The 20148-nt window shown below is 54.9% G+C and overlaps 1 protein-coding gene across 1 annotated transcript; it reads right to left on the minus strand.

The window, feature by feature from the left end:
- Positions 1-9489: 9489 nt before the first annotated feature.
- Positions 9490-19712, minus strand: SPARC (secreted protein acidic and cysteine rich). Its single transcript, XM_075509485.1, has 10 exons — positions 19559-19712; positions 13374-13443; positions 13107-13157; positions 12852-12936; positions 12301-12422; positions 11930-12050; positions 11610-11743; positions 11291-11439; positions 10456-10604; positions 9490-10255 (listed from the first exon to the last, which is right to left on the minus strand). Exons 2-10 carry the CDS (start codon positions 13428-13430, stop codon positions 10227-10229), a joined length of 897 nt encoding a protein of 298 aa, XP_075365600.1. The 5' UTR covers positions 13431-13443; positions 19559-19712; the 3' UTR covers positions 9490-10226.
- Between the last annotated feature and the right edge of the window lie 436 nt (positions 19713-20148).

Genomic DNA, 20148 nt, shown 5'->3' on the forward strand with positions numbered 1-20148 from the left:
GGGTCTTGGGGGCAGGATGGGACTCGGGTGAGAAATGAAAACAGTGCATGGTGTGCAGGGAAGATCAGTCATTGCATTGCTGCCCTCCTTCCAAAGGGCTGAGAAGGGGCATCTTGAGGACAGTTGGCTTCACAAGAGACACGGTACCCCAGCATGCTCCCATTGATGTGCTACCACCTGAACAGGCAACGGGAAAGTCTTATTGATAGTCCCACAGCTAAGGAAAGAAGGGGTGACTGGGACAGTACCTGGGGTGCAGAACAGCACCCGACTCTGTGGGTGGTGGCCAGGCTGCCCTGCCACCATGAGGGCAGGGAAATGGGCAAGGGACAGCTCAGGGATGGGACTGTTGCAGAGATACATGATCTGCCTCTAGCCCAGCAGTATCTACCACATCACACATGCCAATCCGGTCCTTGTCAATCAGACTGCTTGCTTGTGGTGCCCTCTTTGGAGTTTGTTTTGCTAGTCCAATGCTGAACTGGTTTTCTTCTACTCTTTGGCCAGCTTGCCTGATGTCCAGTTGATGTTTGATGGTACAGTGGCTCTGTCACAGTGGTGACAGCAGTCCTGATGACTACTGCCAAGAAATCAAAGCTGAAGAATGTGGAGGTGGAGGTGTTGGTAGGACTGAGGGGTGGAGAGGCACCACAGACCATCCGCAGAGAGCATGGGGTTGTCTGTGCAGTCGACAGTGAACACCATGATTTGCCCAGTGGAGATGGTGATTTCTGGCTTCCTTTCTAGGATGAGATCATTCATTGGATTCCCACCAAGAAATCAGCACTCCCTCCCGCAAACGGTTCAACCCTGCTGAGGGCATCTGTGCTGATTATCGCTGTAGATGAGTCTCCAAGAATGCCAAGGGGCTGATTTTTCAGAGAATTGAAGCCTGGCCACTTGTAGGTGGATAAGAAAGTAAATAAAAGGATGAAGAACTTGGTCAGTCAATGCCTCACTGTGCTGGAATGACTCTTGTCTTCACCAGGGTCAGGAGAAATGGGAGGCACAGGAAATGAGCAACATGAGCAAAACTGGAAATGAGTAAAAGCCAGTGGGAGGTTTTGAATTTTTTTTTTCTTTTTGCAAATGATCACCTGTGTGATCATCATTTCACCATTTCCAAAGCAGCACATGGCTTAATTCTGGGTTCTCCAAGGAAGAAATTTTTTTTTGCCAGGCTACTTCTGATCCTCTAAATAATCTAGAAGAAATCCATCCATCTCTCCTCAGGCAACTCAGGATCAAATTGAAAGTACTTAGATAAGAGCTCTGACCCCACAGCTAATCCCATTCCTGGGGTGCCTGTGTATAAATTGACTCAGGCAGGCAGCTGAGACCCTTCAATTTGTGCTCATGTTTTTCACCCTTGCTCCTCTGTAGGTCTCTAGGGAGAGGTCACAGGCAGGCTGCTGGTAGGAGAAAGCCCCAAGAGATCCGTACCTGCTCCCTCCCAGCACCTGTGGCTGAGAGGGGAAGGAGAGACTGATGGGGCCAGGAGAACGAAGGCTGATATTAGCCTGTGGGTGAGCAACGGGCTTGCCAAAGAGGTGGGGAGCAGAGCCTCCTGTTTAGCTCTGGGGGAAGGTTGACTTCACTCCAGAGAGGCGGGGGTAGAACTGGGATGGCTACTGGCTGTGGCACGTCTCCAGTGATTTAGATCTGGAGATACGGGGGGGGGGGGGTTGCTCTGGCTCCCGGAAACGCCAGCAGAGAGATGCAGAAAATCCCTTCCAGCATTTCCTGGGAAGCCTTGTGGGCTCTGGAGAAGGCAGGCTGGGAACTGGGCAGGAGAGATGGGTGTCCAGCCCCAGAGAGCCTGGGGCACTCGGGGAAGCTCTCCAGCCCTGTGCAGAGAGCAGGCTGGGGGCAGCTGCCTCCCGAGCAGCCAGCTCAGCGGGATGGAAGGGAGACAGGGAGAGGGTGTGCAGAAACGGGCAGGGGTTTTGGTTGGCAGCAGGGTTTGAGCAGATGACCCCCATACAGAAGCACCCACAGGGCTGTGGCTCAGGTTAACAAGCCCAGCTCCTTTTCTCTGTGGGGCTGGTGGGAGGTGCCCGTGGGCTGCCGTGGGGCTGGTGTGGAGCTGGGAAGAGTCACAACCACCTGGACTCAGATTTACTCTGATGTAACACTAACTGGGATGGAAGGGGCTGTGAAAGGATGAGCTGAGCCCAGGGAGAAGCAAGAGAGGGAGCAGAACAAGGAAGGAGAAGAAACTTGTCAAGATAACCCAAGAAACCCTCTTTGCGTGTGTGTGCACACGTGTGTTAAGCATGGCTCTGCCATGCAGTCTCCATTCTGTCTGCACAGAAGGGGGAGATCTTTGCTCTCCCACCTGGAAGGAAAGAGGAGACATTTACAAAGTAGCCACTGCAGGGATGCCAAGGTGGGTTCATTCGCTCTTTTTGCAGATCCTTTGGCATCCTCGTAGAAGGAACCTTTTGCAGCAGGGGTCTTGCCTCATGCCCACCTTGTTCCCTCTGCCCCTGTGCCTGCCAGGCAGAACCGATCCCTTGCTGGCTCCTCCCTGGGTCTGCTCACAAGCCTCCCCAGATTGGGAAGCCAGGCCTCTCCCAGCTTTGGCAGCCCAAGGCTGGCCTTTCCCCAGCAACTCAACCATTCCTCCTCTCCCGAACGGAACGTGCCCTGACACCTTTGCCTTGAACCAAATTGCATTCAAGAGCCTGTGTTTGCCCACACATGTTAAAGGTACGGCTGGAGGCGAAAAGCAGGGAAAGCCAGCCACAGCTCCAGCGTGGAGGAAAAGGGGAGCCGTCAGCAGAGCCCAGAGCTCGGCGCTTGCACCCAGCGACGGCTGTGGAAGGGGGGGCTGGCTGCTGGAGCAGCAGTGCATACCCTGGCTTCCCGTCACAGCTCCTTTCCAGAAAAATTCCTCCTCATCTAACGTTTGGCTTTTCAAGTCGGGATTGAGCATCCTTGGGGAGATGAACCATCCAGAGGAGGAGGGCTTGATCTGCCAGGGGTTCATTGCCGCGGCACTGAGGCTGCATGGTGGTGATGGGAGTCTGGAGGCAGGGGTGGAGGGAGCGGGAGAAAAGGGATGGGCACAGCGGCGTGGGAGTGCTGGGCTGAGACCAGCACTGCTGGGGGCTGTGGAGGCTGCTTGGCGCTCGCCGGCGTGCTCCTCCCCAGAGGGCTTGCCCCTGTGGGCAGCAGCACGGGCAGGGGTTTGCAGGTGTGAGCTGTATGCGGAGCACTTTCACCCTTGCCAGTTTTTAGGTAGAGGCAGCCAAGGAGAGCAGTATGGTCTTCTCCTCCCCTTCTCTTTTGCTTTTTGCATATCGAGGGGGAATATTATCTTCACGCTCCTTCCAGTCTGTCCAGCATGCCAGGATCTCCAGGGGAATTGAGCTTCCATGGCCGGGGGTTGAAGTTTGCCAGCACTGGCTTGAGAACATCTGTATGTGCAGGCCCTGTGTTATGGTTAACGTGCAAAGGATATGGGCATCTGCCTCTGAGGAGGAGTGAACCAGAGCCCTCCAGATTTCCCCTCTGATTATTACAGCATGTTTCTTCCTGCCGCAGGTAGTTCATCAGAAGCCAGCTGCCAGGCTAAGGAGAAGGATGCAAACAAGACATGTTAAGTAAAATACTCCAGCATCCAACCTGGATGAGCAAGCTGTAAAGGAAAAGGAAATTATTCCTGTGGAGCAGAATAAAGGCTCACCAAACAGACTGCATGTGGGCAGTGCTCAGAATAGGGAACGGCTCTTTGAAGGGCATGAAAATCTGCACCAGAGCTAAAACCTGGAGCTAGTTCCCAAGTGATGGGAGAATCATCTGATGGTAGATAAGGTAAAGATTTCATTAGGGACACTGTGACCAAGAGGAAACAACAGGAATCCTGCAGGATGCATCCTGCTGCTCAAGCCCAAGCAGACAGGGCGTGATTGCAGAACTGATTAGTGCAGAAGAGCAGCAGGACTGGGTCAGGCCAAAGGTCTGCCTTGACTCATCTCTGCACCCAACAGCAGATGCTTCAGGAAAAGGGAGCATAGCAAACGTGGTGATATTTGCCCCAGATATTAACCCAGGCTCCAGCCAGTGTCCAGCTCAGGCACTCCTGAGCCAAAGCAGCTCTTCTGGGGACATTAGTGTTGGGGAGAAAGAGCTTTCGGTTTCCAGCAGACCCCTCATTTCATGGGAGGGAAATGCACCACGTGGCTGGTCAGCACTGGATGCTCATTCTAGGAGTCCTGTGTTGTTTTTACACTCCTCCTGGCTGTGAAATGTCCTACAAGTGGCTGGTACAGCCTCAGCCTCCAGGGCTTGTCCCGCTGTGCAGGCTGCCGTGCCGTGGCTGCCCTGGGCAGGCCGCAGACGGCCGCCATCATGCTGCGGTCAGGCTTGGCTTTGCGCACGGGGAATTTCGGCCCTGTAGCTGACGGCAGCAAAGTCTCCAAAACCCAGGCAGTAAAGGTGATCAGCGAGGTGTTTGGACAAGAAATAACAAGAGTCTTGTATAGTTGCTCGGGTCCAGCTGAAGCAGTGATCAAACGGAATATGAAATTAAGAAAAATGTAGGGAATGCACATAAAAATGTGTCCCGGGGCGAGTCGTTTCTCAAGAATCACAGAAACTCTGATTCTGTGATTCCTGGGAGCACAATACCGAGGCTGACAGAAGGTGGGCTTAATTGGGAAATGGCCATGGTTTATGTGGTAGGCCATGAAACAGAAAATAATGTAACTTCTCCATGGCCAATGCAGAAACTGGATAGTCCCCAACACAAATAATTACCTACTGTGCAATTACCTTGGCACCAGAGCATCTGAGTGGCAGACCTAGCCCAGCTCCTGTTAGACTTCCACATCACTGTGCAGCGAAGTACTTGTCTGAATGTGTGTGTCCTCACTCTGTCTGTCTTCACGCTTCCTGGAGGAATGTGATGTCTTTGAGGTTTTGTGCTCCATCAAATCAAGTTAAAACTAGCCAGTAGGTTCAAAAATTAGAGGGAATGGTACTGAGACAGGCAGGCTGATCAGCAAAACACAAAGCCTGGGATCATGTAAACCATGTGTCCTTTAGACTAAGAAGTGGTCCCTGCTCCAGAAAGGCTGGGAGGGCTTGGGCACCCTTGGGTGGGCCGGGATGGGCCGGGATGGGATGGGATGGGATGGGATGGGATGGGATGGCCAAGCATGGTGGGGACGTAGCTCTGAAAGGGACCAGGGCTGCATTTTGCAGGGCCACATCTCGCTGCTGCTGAGATGCTCTGCTACGATGGGCAAAGCCCTGGGATGGGCCGAGGTCAATTGTATGAGGTTTAACAAGGCCAAGTGCAAGGTCCTGCACTTGGGCCACAGCAACCCCATGCAACGCTACAGGCTTGGGGAGGAGTGGCTGGAAAGCTGCCAGGCAGAAAAGGACCTGGGGGTGTTGGTTGACAGCCGCCTGAATATGAGCCAGCAGTGTGCCCAGGTGGCCAAGAAAGCCAATGGCATCCTGGCTTGTATCAAAAATAGCGTGGCCAGCAGGACTAGGGCAGTGATCGTGCCCCTGTACTCGGCACTGGTGAGGCCGCACCTCGAATACTGTGTTCAGTGTTGGGCCCCCCACTCCAAGAGAGACATTGAGGGGCTGGAGCGTGTCCAGAGAAGGGCAACGGAGCTGGGGAAGGGTCTGGAGCACAAGTCTGATGGGGAGCAGCTGAGGGACCTGGGGTTGTTTAGCCTGGAGAAAAGGAGGCTGAGGGGAGACCTTATCGCTCTCTACAACTACCTGAAAGGAGGTTGTAGAGAGGTGGGGGTCGGTGTCTTCTCCCAGGTAACAAGTGATAGGACGAGAGGAAATGGCCTCAAGTTGCGCCAGGGGAGGTTTAGACTGGATATTAGGAAATTTTACTTCACTGAAAGGGTTATCAAGCATTGGAACAGGCTGCCCAGGGAAGTGGTTGAGTCCCCATCCCTGGAGGTATTTAAAGGACATTTGGCTGAGGTGCTTAGGGACATGGTGTAGTGGTGGTCTTGGTAGTGTTTGGTTTACGGTTGGACTCGATGATCTTAAAGGTCTTTTCCAACCTATACGATTCTGTGAGTCTATGGGAGATGCGCCCGCGGGAGCGGGTCCCTCCTCCCGCCCTGTGCCCAGGCAGCCCTGGCAGCCCGGGCCGCAGCAGGGGAGCTCCCAACCCGCCCTCCGCGGCCGGGGCAGCCGGCCCGCCCCGCTCCCCGCAGCCTCCCGCGGCGCCGGGCTCGGTCCCTTGCCCTGCCGCTCCCCCCGCCGGCCGCTCCGCGCCGCTGCCGCCGCGCCGTGCCGGGGGATGGAGATGGGCTGAGGGTGCAGGAGGAGGCACCTCGCACGCCTTGGGGGGGCAGAGGGGTCCCTGCGCCCCTCCTGCTCTCCCTCCGGGCCGGCCGGAGGGACGTGCATCCCCTGGCATGTTTTCCCCCGGCTTTGTCTCTTCGCTGGAGGTAGGGCTTGTTTTTACCGAGTTTGTCCGTCTTTTGAAACACATAGGCTGCTTTAAGCCAAAAGAAGGCTCTGCAGTGGATATGGGCAGTTCAGGAGCTGCTCAAAAAGCCGGAGCAGGGCAGAGTGGTGGAGGTGGTCCTGGCACCATCCCCGCCAAGCCCTGTGGGACCCACCCTGTGCCAGACCCAGCGGGTTGTGGTGAGGTCCCCCATCAACAGCAAGACTGGGTGTCCTTGAACTGCTGTGAGAGATACCTAACCGCTGGGAAACAGTAACTCCATCAACCCCACCTCCATGGGCCAGCTGAATATGGGTCAAAGCCCTCAGTTATATGGCTTGATCTTCCTTTGCAGAACTGATTTTAGCTAATGAGGCTCGAGCCTGTGTGAAATACCAGCCTTCACACATGCTGCAGGATGGGTTTAACCCTGTGGGTTTCCAGTGGCCCCATTAGCTAGAGCAGAAGCATCTCCGGGTGCAGCTACACCTTGCAAACAGTGAGCCTTGGCGTTCCGGCTGTCTCCAGGTGTGTGGCTGGAGTAGTCACAGTGATCCTGGCTTGTCATCTTTTTGCATCACCTGCATTTTGAATATTTAAGCCACAAACCTTAATGTGGCGTTTATGCCACAGTTTGTTTCTTTTGTAAAAGCAAGGGAAGCAGACAGGAAAGCACTAATGTCTACATGAATCTTTGTCTTTACCATCTTTTCTCTGTTGAATGCAAGACAGTGCCCAGTGAGCTGCTCTGTGGTGCTGCCCTGAGTAACTACAGCAAAATTAACCACCTCTGCCTGCAGATGCACTGTAGTGCTCGGGTCCGATCGTGCTTGTGTCAGGCTGGTTTTGGATCCAGATCTCTCCATTATTTTTCTGTTTTCTTTATTCAGGTTTGCAGACTGTGTCCTCAGTCAGCACTAACCACAGGGAGAATTTCCACTTGGAAAATACAGGCAAATTTCTTTACTGCTCTGCAGGCACTGGAAGGCTCGATTTCAGCTGAAACAGGGAAAGGGCTGTTCTGTTCCACGCTTGCTTACCGTCTAGGTCTGAAAGCTTAAAAAGGCCAGCTTATTCCTCAAGTCCTGATGTAACCCCATGTATGGCATTTGCCCCAAGGCAGTGAAATTCCAGCAACTTGATACTTCAGGCTGTGACCTTTGAAGGGTTAAGGGAGGCCCAGTTGCAACCTCCTGAGCTCACTCTGATGCTCAGTTAAAGCCAGGACAGCTGCACTTGTAATAGCACTGAGTTGGGTCCTTTGGGCTCTGCCAGACTGCCGGGACCTGAGTATCGTCCCCTGGGATGGGACATGGCCTGAGAGATGGATCCCTTCACTGGTGATAACCGGCTCTCCTGGTGGAGCCTGCTGACTTTCCTGAGCTTGCTGTGATTTAGAGCCGATTCCTGCACAGGAGGGGAAGGCAGAGGAGAGGAGGGCTGGAAAGCCTTCCCTTGCACAGGACCGAAGCTGCCCGTGTCGGTCTGGCAGCGCTGGCGGGGAGGGCTGGAGCTGGAAGGAATGTGGCTGCGTCTTGGCGGAGGAGCGCAAGTGGGAGTTTCTGGCTGAGAGGGAGCAACTGGAAAGCAGGTTTGCACAGGGCAGCCGCTCTCCTCTGGTCCCCGCCCGTCTTCCTGTCCTCCCCCCCTGCCCAAATCCTCTCTCCCCAGCTCTCCTGGCCGGGAAGTGGTTCGGCAGCCAACGGCTGCTGCAGCTGGGTGGATCTTGCAGGTGGGGGTCGTGGGCAGCGGTGCCCCTCGCTGTGCCAGGTCTGCCGAATCGCAGTGGCAGCCCCTAAAATGGGGAGGCCTTTGTTGTGTCTCCATCGAGAAACCCTCCTCTGGCTAAACAGCTCCGTGAAGCAGCTTGGCAGGGTGGAATGAGCACTGGGGTTTAAGGCAGGGGTGAAAATCCTTCACCTGGCCACCAGCTTTCCCACTGGGTTCAAACAGCTTGGCAAAGCACCTGCAAAGTGACCAGCCCTGATGGGACTTTCCCTGGGGTTCTGCAGCCAGGAGCGACCCTGCTGCAGGAGCTGACCCTGCAGCTGCATCTGGAGCACAGCACACCCAGCAAGGGGCTGATAACAGCAAGGGGATGCCACAGCTTAACCCGAGCCCTTGCAACATGGGTATTTTTAGCCCGTGCACATGGCGTTGTTTATTTTTATACTGTTGTGCCTTTTCACCTTTCCCAGGGATTTTATCGCTTATGAAAGCAAGGGCCTTGGAGCCATGCGAGTGTCTGTGCTGGATGCTGCAGTGACTCTGTCTGCCTTCGCTACTCCAGCTCCATCTGCCCATGCATTACCCATCCGATATCCCCCAACGAGCCCGTTTACAGTGAGGTGACGGGCTGTAACTGGCAGAAGCACCTCAGCTTACCCTGGCCCAGAGTCTTCTCTGGGGCTGGGATGCCTGCGTTACAACTTGAACGCATGCATGAGGTTGGCGATGTGTGCGCGATCCCCCTCAGCGGGAGGGAGTGAAACAGAGGAACATTGCAAGCTCGTTTATTGTCAGTGTTTCAAATCAGTATTTTTTATTACAGAGACTCATCAGGTTGCTCACACTGTGGCAGAAATGTAATAATATAAGGCACAGGGAACATTCAGAGGTAAAAAAAGAGTTCTCAGCCTGTGAGACTTAACCATCCCTTCACTCCTGTCAGGACCCTCTCTAAAAAGCAAAATCCAAATACCTTCTCCCTTCCCTCCCGCCCATCCCTTAAACCCCAAAATCCACAACAGGAAAAAAAAAAATACTACAGCCTTTCCCTCAAGCGTGTGGCAAGCATGCCTCTTTCTGAGCAGAAATGTCCCTTCCAAGCCTGACACAGCTTCCCTGGGAGAGCAGGGCTGGAATTTAAGCACGACCAAGGCAGGGGTGGGAAGTGCTCAAGGGCACCGTGACTTGGGGACAGCCAAGAGCTTTAGCTCAGCTACAGCAGAATCGCAACAGCAAGATCAGCCACGCGCACCCCGGGGCAACAGGCGGCCGCACCCAATCTCCCTTTGCAGCACAGAAAACACAACAGCAGTACGGTCATTGAGTAATGGTAAAGCACGTAGCACTTTCAAACCTTTATTTTTCGAGGGGATTTTACAGGATGGGATGCATTTCATTTTATTTGTTTTAAATTCTGTGTGCTTTCCTATTTGTTTGCTTGATTAGCCCTTTTTTTTGTGCCCAATGATTGTTAAATTCAAGCCCTGGGAATAATAAAAAACAAAGGAAAACAAAATCCTACCACTCTACGTCTTTCTCACCCCTCTCCATCCCCCCTACCATGAGCTGGGTGACCACAACATCACCCACAGCTGCTCTGCTCGAAAAGCCCAATCCTCCTACATCCTCTGGCTCTGCCTTCCCTTGCTGGCGGCCTGTAACTGGGGACGGTGAATCAGCTGAGAGGTCTTTGCGTCTATGTTGACGTGTCCAAGAACGTGCTGTTAGTAAGAAGTTAAGAGAAGTCGATCCGAGAGCGGATACCGAGACAGAGCAGATATTTAGGACAGGAACAGGGTTGGTCAATGGTAAAGACACCTCAGAGAGAGAAAGGGCTGGTAAGAGTGTTTGGAAACAGCCGAATGAGTAATCTAGTGGTAATAGATTAGGCTATGAATGAGGACTGTTATTTCTCTTAGCACCGTTACTACATACGTTTAGATCTATATTAGCACCTTGTTCCCAGGGAAAAAACAAAACAAAACAAAAGCGGTTTAAAAACCGAAGGAAGTGGGAAGGTTAAAACAAGACAAAGTTGGCAGCAGAGAAGGAAGCTGGGGGTTTAGATCACAAGATCCTTGTCTATGTCCTCTGTGGAAGGAAAAGAGAGAGACGAGGTTAGGAGGCGGATGCTGCCAGGGTCCCACTGCTCCAGCGATCCCCCTCCCTGCTCTCCCCTGCTTTTCCCTCCCCAGGACCAGCTGTAATGCATTGCTTCACCCTGAGTGGGGGCTCTGGGGGTGCTTTTCGGTGTCCCCTCCACCCCCATTCCTTCCCTACTCGGTACTTACGCTCCTTAATGCCGAAGCAGCTGGCCCACTCCTCCAGGGCGATGTACTTGTCGTTGTCCAGGTCGCAAGCCTCGAAGAAGCGGGTGGTGCAGTGCTCCATGGGGATGAGGGGGGCACGGAGGGGGGCCAGCTCGGTGTGGGACAGGTACCTGCCGAGGTGACCGCATGGTCAACGCACCGCCCGCCACCACCAGCCACCCTCCTGCAGGAGGGCAGCTGCTCTGCCAGGCGCGGGGCAAGATGCTGGCTCCAGCTCTCCGTCCGGTTTGACGGCTGTCCCAGTGCCCTCCCACTATCTGCCACTGAGTGTCATGAAGGTCAAGGGCTGGTGTCTGCTTTTGCAACCGGCTGTGCTAGTCACAAAACGGCCAGCAGCTGGGGGTCCTCACCGGCTGCCCCCACCGCATGTGTCTGTGTGTGTGATTGCTCTCACGCCCATCTCCAGCTCACAGCTAAGCCAGCAGCTGCTATTTCAGCTGTTGAAGTTATCCCAGAGCCTTTGGACTAAGATATTTTAGGGAGCTATCATACGACAGTAAATCCGAGAAGACAGGAGCTCCGCGCAAGGGAGATAGGAGCAGCTGGGGCTGGGGGAGGCCCCTCTTTCTGCAGAAGAGCTGTTTGCAGAAAGTCAAATTGCCTCTACCCCAGCCTGGTTTGCCCCAGCCCCTGCCAGATGTGTGCAGGAGTTGTCCCTCCTCAGGGCTTTTCCTGTGCCTCTGCCACCAGCCACCCACTTGTGTCACATCTCCAGCCTTGATACCTTCTGCCACCAAATCACCCTGGCCCTTGGGCAGGAAGGGGTCCCGATGGGGGCCCCTCTGCCGACACTCACCCATCGATGGGGTGCTGGTCCAGCTGCCCGAACTGCCAGTGCACGGGGAAGATGTACATGTTGTAGTTCTTCTCAAAGTCGCGGGCTAGCAGCTCCACAGTGTGGTCACCAGCCTCCAGGCGCTTCTCATTCTCGTGGATCTTCTTCACCTGTTGTAGGAGAGGCCAGGGAGACCTTGTCAGCAGGGGAACAGGGTGCAATGGGGGACCCCAGGAGGGGCTTTACATGGGGTGTCCACAGGTCATTCTGGATGGGCTCTCCATGTGGGCTGGGCTCCGTTGGTGAGGTGAGCTCCCAGGCTCCCTCCCCAGCCCCTCACCTTGAGCTTCTGCTTCTCGGTCAGCAGGTTGTTGTCCTCATCGCGCTCGTACAGGGTGATCAGCACATTCTTCAGCCAGTCCCGCATGCGCAGGGGGAACTCGGTCAGCTCTGTGTCCAGGCAGGCGGGGATGACTGGAAGCCATACATGCTGGTTACCACAGCGCCTGGACGTGCGGCCCCAGACCCCAGACATGCAGCCCCAGCTCCCTCCCACCTCGGCCCTGCATCTGCCTGGACCTTTGCTCTCCCTCAGCCCAAGGGCAAGGGGGCTTTCCTCAGGTTAGGGGTCCCCTTGTCTAAGGGAATGGCTCCACTTACATTTGCAAGGCCCAATGTAGTCCAGGTGCAGCTTGTGTCCCTTCTTGGTTCCCTCCAAGGTGCACTTGGTGGCAAAGAAATGGCAGGAGGATTCATAGGTCTTGTTGTCAGTGCCGCAGACCTGCACAGGATGGAGAGATGTTGCGTGAGGGACAGCGAAGCCCAGTCTTGCTAGAGGGGTCAGCAGGGAGAGCCTCCAAATGAGATGTTTAACTTGTTTCCTGGGGTGAACAACAGCTCCTTGGTCACCACCGGCCGAGGCCAGATGGGGACCTGCCACCCTGACTGTGACTGTCTCACGCACCATCTCTGGCAATGTCCCATGTGAGGTCCCTCCCTGCTCCGGTCCATCAAGCAGCTTCTGCCCTCACCTTCTCGAAGACACCGGCGGTGGCTGGGCAGCTGGAGGGGTCCTGGCACACACACATGGGCGAGTTGTTGTCATCCACCTCGCACACCTTGCCGTGCTTGCAGTGGTGGTTCTGGCAGGGGTCTGAGAGAGGGCAGGGAGCAAAGTCAGAGCCTGCCCCATCCTCACCTCCCACGAGCTGCCCGGGGCAACTCAGCACAGAGGGAAGACAGAGGCTTCACCAGGGACAGCCCCGAGCATCTCTCCTGCACTGGGGAGATGTGAGGGTTTCCAGAAGCCCACATTAGCCCTTGGGCTAATCCTGGCCTCCTTTCTGTAGCCACACAACGCAATGGCTTTTCTCTTGTAAAAAAGGGGTTACAGATAATCCAGTGCTGGAAAGAGGCCATGCACCTCTTTCTTTTGCTTTTAAGTGTGCATCTAGATTGGCGTCGTCCTTGTGCTACAGCCCTTCCTGAAGAAGTCCCTCACTGTTTGGGGTGGCTAAAGCTCCCCGAGCCAGGGAAGGGACGATGTCTCTGCCTGCTGGAGGACAGGGGAAGGGCGACTTACTCTCTGCGACAATCTCCTCTACATCTTCCGTGGGTTCCTCGAACTCTCCCACCTCCACCTGGACGGGGTTAGCCCCCACGGGCTCCTGCAAAAGAGGTCAGTGTGTCTGGTAGGGGTGCAAAGAGAGCTGGTCCCCATTCCCGGGGGGCAGACCAGCCCCCCCATTGCCCCTGCTCCCCCGTGCTTTGGAGATGCTCTTCCCAGGGTGGTGGGTGCTGCAAGGGATGGGTGACGAGGAGGAGCAGAGTCACCTACCTCTGTGGTGGGGTCTTCGATGACCTCCGTCTCATCGGGCAGAGCCTCCTGCTGCAGGGGAAAAGGACCATGAGCCAGGGCCCATGGGGAGGATGGTCCCAAGGGGGGTGACCCACCGAGGCAGGTGGCAGGGCCACCCTCTGGTTTCATCTCCCCCTGCTGCCCCCCACCCCTCAGGGGTTTATTCGTTATAAAATAAAATCCCCATCAGATACACTGGACGGACAACCCTGACAGCAGAGAGACTCCGTTGTCTCCTGTACTTACCGGAGCTGCCAGGGCATTGCCTGCCAGGTAGAGAAGGAAAAAAATCCAGGCCCTCATCTTTCAGCAAACCCTGAATAAAGGAGAGAAAAAGGAGGGATGAGGGGAAGGAGGCCGTCGCATGCCGCTCAGCTCAGGGCTGAGCTCACGGCTGGCAGTCAGACACTTAGAAAAGGGCGCTTTCTTCGTTTCCTGCCTTGTCTGTTCAACATTACAGCCCCACACGCTGACTTTTCTAGCCAAAACCTTAAGCCAAATCGTGTTTCCAAGACAAATTCTTTTGATTTTGCAAAATGCGATGGTGGGGGTTTAGATTTGTCTTGCTTTCCTGGATGCCTTTAGAAAAATTGCAGTCAAAATGGCAGTTCCCCTTTCCTTCACAGGAGTTATTTTGGACCAACCCCCCCATTTTTCATGTTAAAAGCCTCTGGTATAAGCCCCTGGTATGAGCCCCAGGTACAGGCAATGAAACTCTCTACTATTTTATTTGTCAATCAGAGAAAAAATGAAAGCGGAGGAAGGAAAGAGAGAACAGAGGGACAATAAGATGGGGCATTTTAGAACTAAATCCTGTAGAAAACCCCTTCCCACATGGACACAGGCATCTCTAGGGGTGGCAGGGACCAGTCCCCCATCCCCAGCACCCCCAATATTGGGGTCTCTGCTGTAGTTTTTCCCTTTCTTGCTCAGACCTGAGGGCCCCCAAACTGGGTTTGAGGGATCCAGGACGCTTTGGAGTTGTGTCCTGCTGGGAGATGAGCTCCAGGAGGACGAGCCCTTTGCACCCTCCCGATTTGGGCTGTTGCAGGGAGTCCGTAGGACGAGTGAACCAGGCAGCCCAGCTAACACTGGCCGAGATGCGAGCCAGAAGGAGAGTGCAGCTGGTGAAATCACCCTGTCCTTGTCCCCCCCGGTTCCTGTTTGGCAGGTTTGAGCCCCTCTGTGTAAGGGCAGAGAGGAGCTCAGCTGGCTGCTTAATATGCCAGTGGCATCCCACTCCTGACAGCGAGGGCTGCTCACTCCCTTCCGCCCGCCGGGAGAGCGAAACACCCCCGGTTTGTCTCCTGCCAGCGAGGGGACTTGTCCCCCTGCCAAGGCTTCCGCTGCCTCTCTTCCGCTCCCCCCCTCCACTCCACCTGCGTGGCCGGGGCATCGCAGCCCACCAGCTCCCTGGGGCTGGGCGGACGGATGGCTTTGCTGGGACAGAAAGTGTTGGACAAGGTGTCTTCTTCTCTGCCAGCGAGCATGGATGGATATCTAATTTGCCAGTGCATCCTTTCCCTTCCTCCCCGTGCACGGCAGCTCTCCGGGTGTAAAACCACGCCAACGCTGTGCTGCCAGGCACCAGCCAGGCTGGGCTGTGCTTCCTAATTTAGCAAGGTTTGTCCGCGCAGAGGCTGAAATCCTCCTTCCAATCTCAGTGCCTCACCCAGCCCGGCGGGGTGCCCATGCAAAATAGATGTCAGGGCATGGAGGGCAGCTTCCCAGGGATGTCGGAGGGCTGGGAGCACGGCGTGTGGGGATGGCTGCCGTGGTGGGAAGGAGGACCTGTGGGGAGAGGGGCTGCAGGTGGAGGTGGATGAGCCCATTTGCTCTGGCGAGGCTACAGCTGAGCAGCTCCCTCCTCTCCCACTCGGTACATGCTGTCCTTTCCCCTTGCCTTTATTTGCTCTGGAGGCTGCTGAGAGCTCTCCTGGCATTTGCCAGGAGAGATCACTGGTTCTTCACTTCTGGAAGGTTGGTTGGGGGGGGGACATGGAAAAGTACTGGTGAATCTGGCCACCTCCTCCCTTGCTGCCATCCCCTGGCTTGTAAAGGCTCCTCCTGGGCTTCTCCCAAGGGGATTGTTTGCTTTGGAAGATGCTCTGAGGTTCAGTGATGCTTGTTGGGCAGAAACACGGCAGTGCCCAGCCTGGAGGAGAGGGCAGTGCATGTACACGTGGAAGATGGCATTAAGAAGAACCCAACCCCAGACCAAGGCTCTCAGATCATTTCCCCAAGCCCAAAAAATCCCTGAATTTCAAAGTCTGGGCATGCAGTGAGCTGGGGTCAGGGAATTACATGCTTGCTAGGAGCCAGCAGACAGTCAGAGCTGCCAGTGTTGTGTTTGGAGGAAGAAGGAGCACGAAAGAGTCTGAGCAAACAAGCTCTGCAGAGCTGTCTCGCACCGGAGATGGGAAAACAAGTTTATTTGAAAAACAACATCCTCCTGGAGGCAGAGCCTGTGCAAAGAGGACATTGCAGCATCTGTGAGCCCCTGGCTGTTTTGCAAAGGCATGGTCTTTCCTAAATGCCTGGTGGCCAAAAGTCCTGAAATAACAGCTCAGGAGCCCTGCACATGGAGCTGCTCTGGCAGAAGAGCCTGGCCCACAGTGCAAGTCACTGGTGCAAGTCTCCCTGTGGACTTACCATAGTCCTGCTGTCCAAGCTCTTTAGGGCTGGCAGCTGAGCCATACCATGAGCTCACCATCCATCCCCCAGCCGGAGGGGCTCGGGGGGATCCCTGTGAGGGGCCCTGCACTGGGAACGCCTGGTACTGCTCTGCAAGAGCCCCGCAGAGGGCAGAGGACAGCGTGAGGGGCAGAGCAATGGGGTGCAGCAGAGGGTCATTTTGGACAGAGGAAAACATGACTGGGAAAGAGGTTTTACCAAGCAGGGACTTACACCCTTCTGTATCCTAAAGGAATCAACAGCAGCCAGAACTTTGCAAGACACACTGGTATGTGCTGGTATCCAGCACATGGTGGGCACAGAGAGGGCTGCTGAATATAAAGTAAGAGAAGTCCCCACAGTCACCACCCCCTCCTCAGTCACCCCCCTCCTGACTGCTGATGATGGAGGAGAGCCCCTGGCACCCATGGGATGCAGGACCCATGGCCTGCACTGCCTTTCTAATGCTTGACCCCACTTGCATCCTAAGCGGGGATGTCAGCTCCCAGTCGCTGTCTAAACACAGTCTTGTGGCTCCCATAAACCCCTCTGGATGGTTTGCCTTTCTAGCATGACCCAGGCTATCCCTCAGCACTGGCTGCTCATTGCATTTTGCAGCCATGTCCCTAACAAGAGAGCCATGGGGTGCAGAGAGGTCTGAGACTGACCCTCAGCACCTCCATAAATTCAAAGCAGGCTACTCTGGCAAGCTCTTTACCTCCCTCCCCCAAATCTGTAGCACCATAATAAGTTTCTCCTGCTGGGGAAAATATCCTGCAGTGATGCACAGAAGAGAGTCTGTGCCACTGGGGTCTGTTTTGTCCCTCTTGTCTCCTCCCGCCCAGCCTGGGGCCTTTGTGGGCTGGGAGAGGACAAGAACCAGGCGGGTGCAGCCTCCGGAGGAGGCTCTGTGGACGGTGGAGTGTGGCCCATATGGCGCTGGCCCTGGCCAGGGTTGCATAAGCCCTTTGGGATGCCACGTTAGCGTGGGGAGGAGTCTCTGCCTGGCCACTTTGACAGCTCCTCCCTGAGGCCACTGGGATAACCCCAGCTGCCTCCACCGCTAACCCGGGCAAGAGGCCCTGCTGCCATCTCCCATCGCCAGCAGCCGAGAGTAGGAGTGGGTAGTCATTGGGCAAAAACCCTCCCATGTCTCGGCTCCCCACCTGCACCCCAGCCCGGCCATGCGGGAGGCAGCCAGCCCAAGCGGCAGGGTCTCCTGCACCCACCCTCCATTTGTTCATTGCTCTTCCAAGGCTCTGCAGGGTCTGACAAGCCCCAGCACCTCAGACCGAATGTAAAGGCAGGACCGGCCCAGAAAAAGCCTCTGCCTACAAACCCCACCGTTGGCCATAGTTTTCAAGGTGCAGATGGGTGAGCAAGTGTGGCCACCACAGAGATGCAACGCGAGGCCTGTGACAGGTCTGGCCCTGACCTCCCTATGCAAGCAAGACCCTCTGAGCTTTACTCAGCCAGCCACTCCTGCGCTAAAATTCGGTTTGAAGTCAGAGTTGTCTGCGTGAATCCCCATAAAGCTCCCTGCTGAACAGGTCCCTGCGTGCCCGGGCTGTGCTGCTGGGGGTGCCGGCTCGCCCAGATGTGCTGCAGCTGCACTGGGTCCCAGGGGAGCAGGGCAGGAGCAGAGGACTCGGCAGAAGCCAGCCTGGCTCCTGCCACCTTGCACGCAGCGTGCAGGCTCCCAAAGCCAAGCTATGTTTAGATGGAAGTGCAATTCCCTTTAGCTCATGCACACACTTACACACTCCCAGTAAAACACAGGGGGAAAAAAAAAAAAATCTATCTACCACATCTGTCCATGCAGAGTCACTAAAGACACGTCTACACCACAACACTGTATTAACCCATCCCCCTTGCAGGGAGTTGAGCAGCTCTGATTGCACTTATAAATGCTCCAGATCTTACAGGGCTTATTGATATAAGGGCAAGAGCCCATATGCCACTATAGTTGTGTGCTGGCTTGAAGCTGTCATAGTTTGTCCAGGTTGCAAATTGCATCCGTAATGGGAAACAATTAAATTACTACCAAGAAAAGTGCATGGATGAGACCTGGGCTGCAAGCAGCAGTGCACAGCTGAGCGCTGTGCAGACCTCAGTCAGAAGGGCAGGCGATACAGCATTTTGCTGTCCTGCCTGAGCTTTTTCTTTTGTTTGGACTGGACATGGGATAGTGCCAAAAGCAGCCCAGATACTTCTGTGCTAGGTGCAAGCGGTCCCTCTGGCTCTCGGGGGATACAGAAAGCTGAACTCGCACAGCTCCACAAAGGAGAGAGAAGAAACTGTCCGCTAAATATTCTGCAAAAATGCCAACCATCTTCAAAGCATTCCCTGGGCTCGCCGGGCCACAGCCGCTCCAGCGATAACAGCCCTGACATCCCTCCGACCAGAGGACCCAGAAAGGGTTTCCATGGGAGCCGACATTCCTCTGGGGCTGAGTCATGGAAGAGCAGAGGGCTGTGGAAGGAGGGGCTTGAAAAAAAGTTTGAAAAGTTTATTTCTCCTCTTCCCCCTCCCAACACCGCCCGCATCCCTGCTCCTGCCTATGTGGCAGACAATAGCTTGGCTTTAACTGCTGCGCAGAACGCGACAGCCTTTTATTTCCACTTAAAACTCGCCTGATCGACCCTAACAAACAGCTGCGATTTACTTTTGTCCTTTTGCGGCATTGCTGAGGTTTTGGGCTGTTTCAAGTTGGTGGTAACTGAGGGCTCAGAGTACTGGTGACCCTCCCGGTGCCCCTGATTTCACTCCAACTTGAAACTGTTGTCTTTTGGTTTGGGTGGGAATTCAGCCCCCATCCCGTTAAGTTTTCTTTTCGTGGCTGGATGCAACAGAGTGGAGCTTTCTTAGAGGAGGGACACAAAGAGCGGAGTTAAACTGCCACGCACGTCACCCGGGACGGGAAGGACAGCGGCTGCCTTTAGTGGAAACAAGCCCTCGGCTCTTCTGCGTGGACCTAAAATTGTGCCTGACTGAGCCCAAGTTCTTAAAACTTTAAAAAAAAAAACAAAAAAGAGCTTTGTTCCTCCTCTCCTGCAACCTCCGTCTCTCTAACAGTTGATCAGCTGGAGTTAAGCAAACAGGGCAGCAGGACTTGAAAGGGTTTCAAAGTCTGCTTGGAACAAAAAGTCAAGTGTCTTTTTTTTTTTTTTTAAGGAGAAATGAGTGGCTGCATTAAAAAGAAAAAAGCTGAGATGAAGTCGACAGCTCTTTTGTTCTTCCTCTAGATATTCTGGTGAGTAAAACATCACCTGCCAAGGCACCTCAGGCTGGGTGTAATCGGGACGGGTTTGTAACTAGATCTGGTTTGCTCTGCAGGTTGGTTCGATGTGCCCAGACGTTGGTCACATGCATCTCGCTAAGGAAATACCCCACAACTGAAAACCCAGAGGGGAAAAAGGGAGGAGAGAGAAAAATTAGGGCAGGTTAAAGCTTTACAGTCAGATGTCACCAAAGTGTTAGAGCTGGCAATCTGGCAGCGGAATACAGTAACAGACTGAGTTTAGGAGCGGAGATGCTGCAAAGAGGAGAAAAAGAAGCCAGGAGGGGTCTCTAAATGCATCACTTGGGGTGGGGAGCGTCCACCTCTTCACCCCGAGTGATGCATTGCCGAGCACCGGACGCACCCCACGGGCCGGGAGAGCGGCTCCCAGGCCAGGGACCCCGCGAGTGGGGCTATCGGGACCCCCATGCCGGGAGAAACAGCACAGCAACGCAAACGCGAAGGTCTCGGGCCATACCTCGCAGTCCCGGCAGCAGGGCTGAGGAAACTTCAGGCGCTTGGACGGGCTGGAGGAATCTGCAGGTTTTAGAAGGAGGCAGGAGGAAGCCAAAGGGTGGGCTGGGTTTCCTGCTGCCTCTCCTCCTCCTCCTCGCTATCTTTCCAAATCGGTCTCTTCCTCTCCCTCTCTCCCCAGTGGGCAGTCCCACCCGCTGAAAGACGGGCTGAGGCACAGCCTGGGTCCAAAGGATAGACCAGAGAAATCAAGCGGGGCTGGAGATCAGGGGGGTCTCTCGCAGGGACAGCTCAGCCCCCAGCGCAACCTTCCCAGCAGAGTCATTGTCACAGCAGCTGCCGGCACTGCTGCAACGAGTTTGTCGGTTCTCTGGCTCTCTCGGATTAACAGCACGGGGGGTGCAGGGAGGAATACCATCTCTCTGCTTGGTTTGGGCACCTCCTAGCACCTTGGCCTACTGCAATGAAAATGTTAAATGCTGTCATTTCACAACGGGGCAGTTCAGTCCCTGAGCTGGCGTTTCCCATCCTCAGGGGGATGCAGAAGAAGTCCTTGCTCCTCCATCCTCTCTCCTAACACTGCTGCCATCTGGG

Source organism: Mycteria americana, chromosome 8 (assembly GCF_035582795.1).
Source record: "Mycteria americana isolate JAX WOST 10 ecotype Jacksonville Zoo and Gardens chromosome 8, USCA_MyAme_1.0, whole genome shotgun sequence".
NCBI classification, from domain to species: domain Eukaryota; kingdom Metazoa; phylum Chordata; class Aves; order Ciconiiformes; family Ciconiidae; genus Mycteria; species Mycteria americana.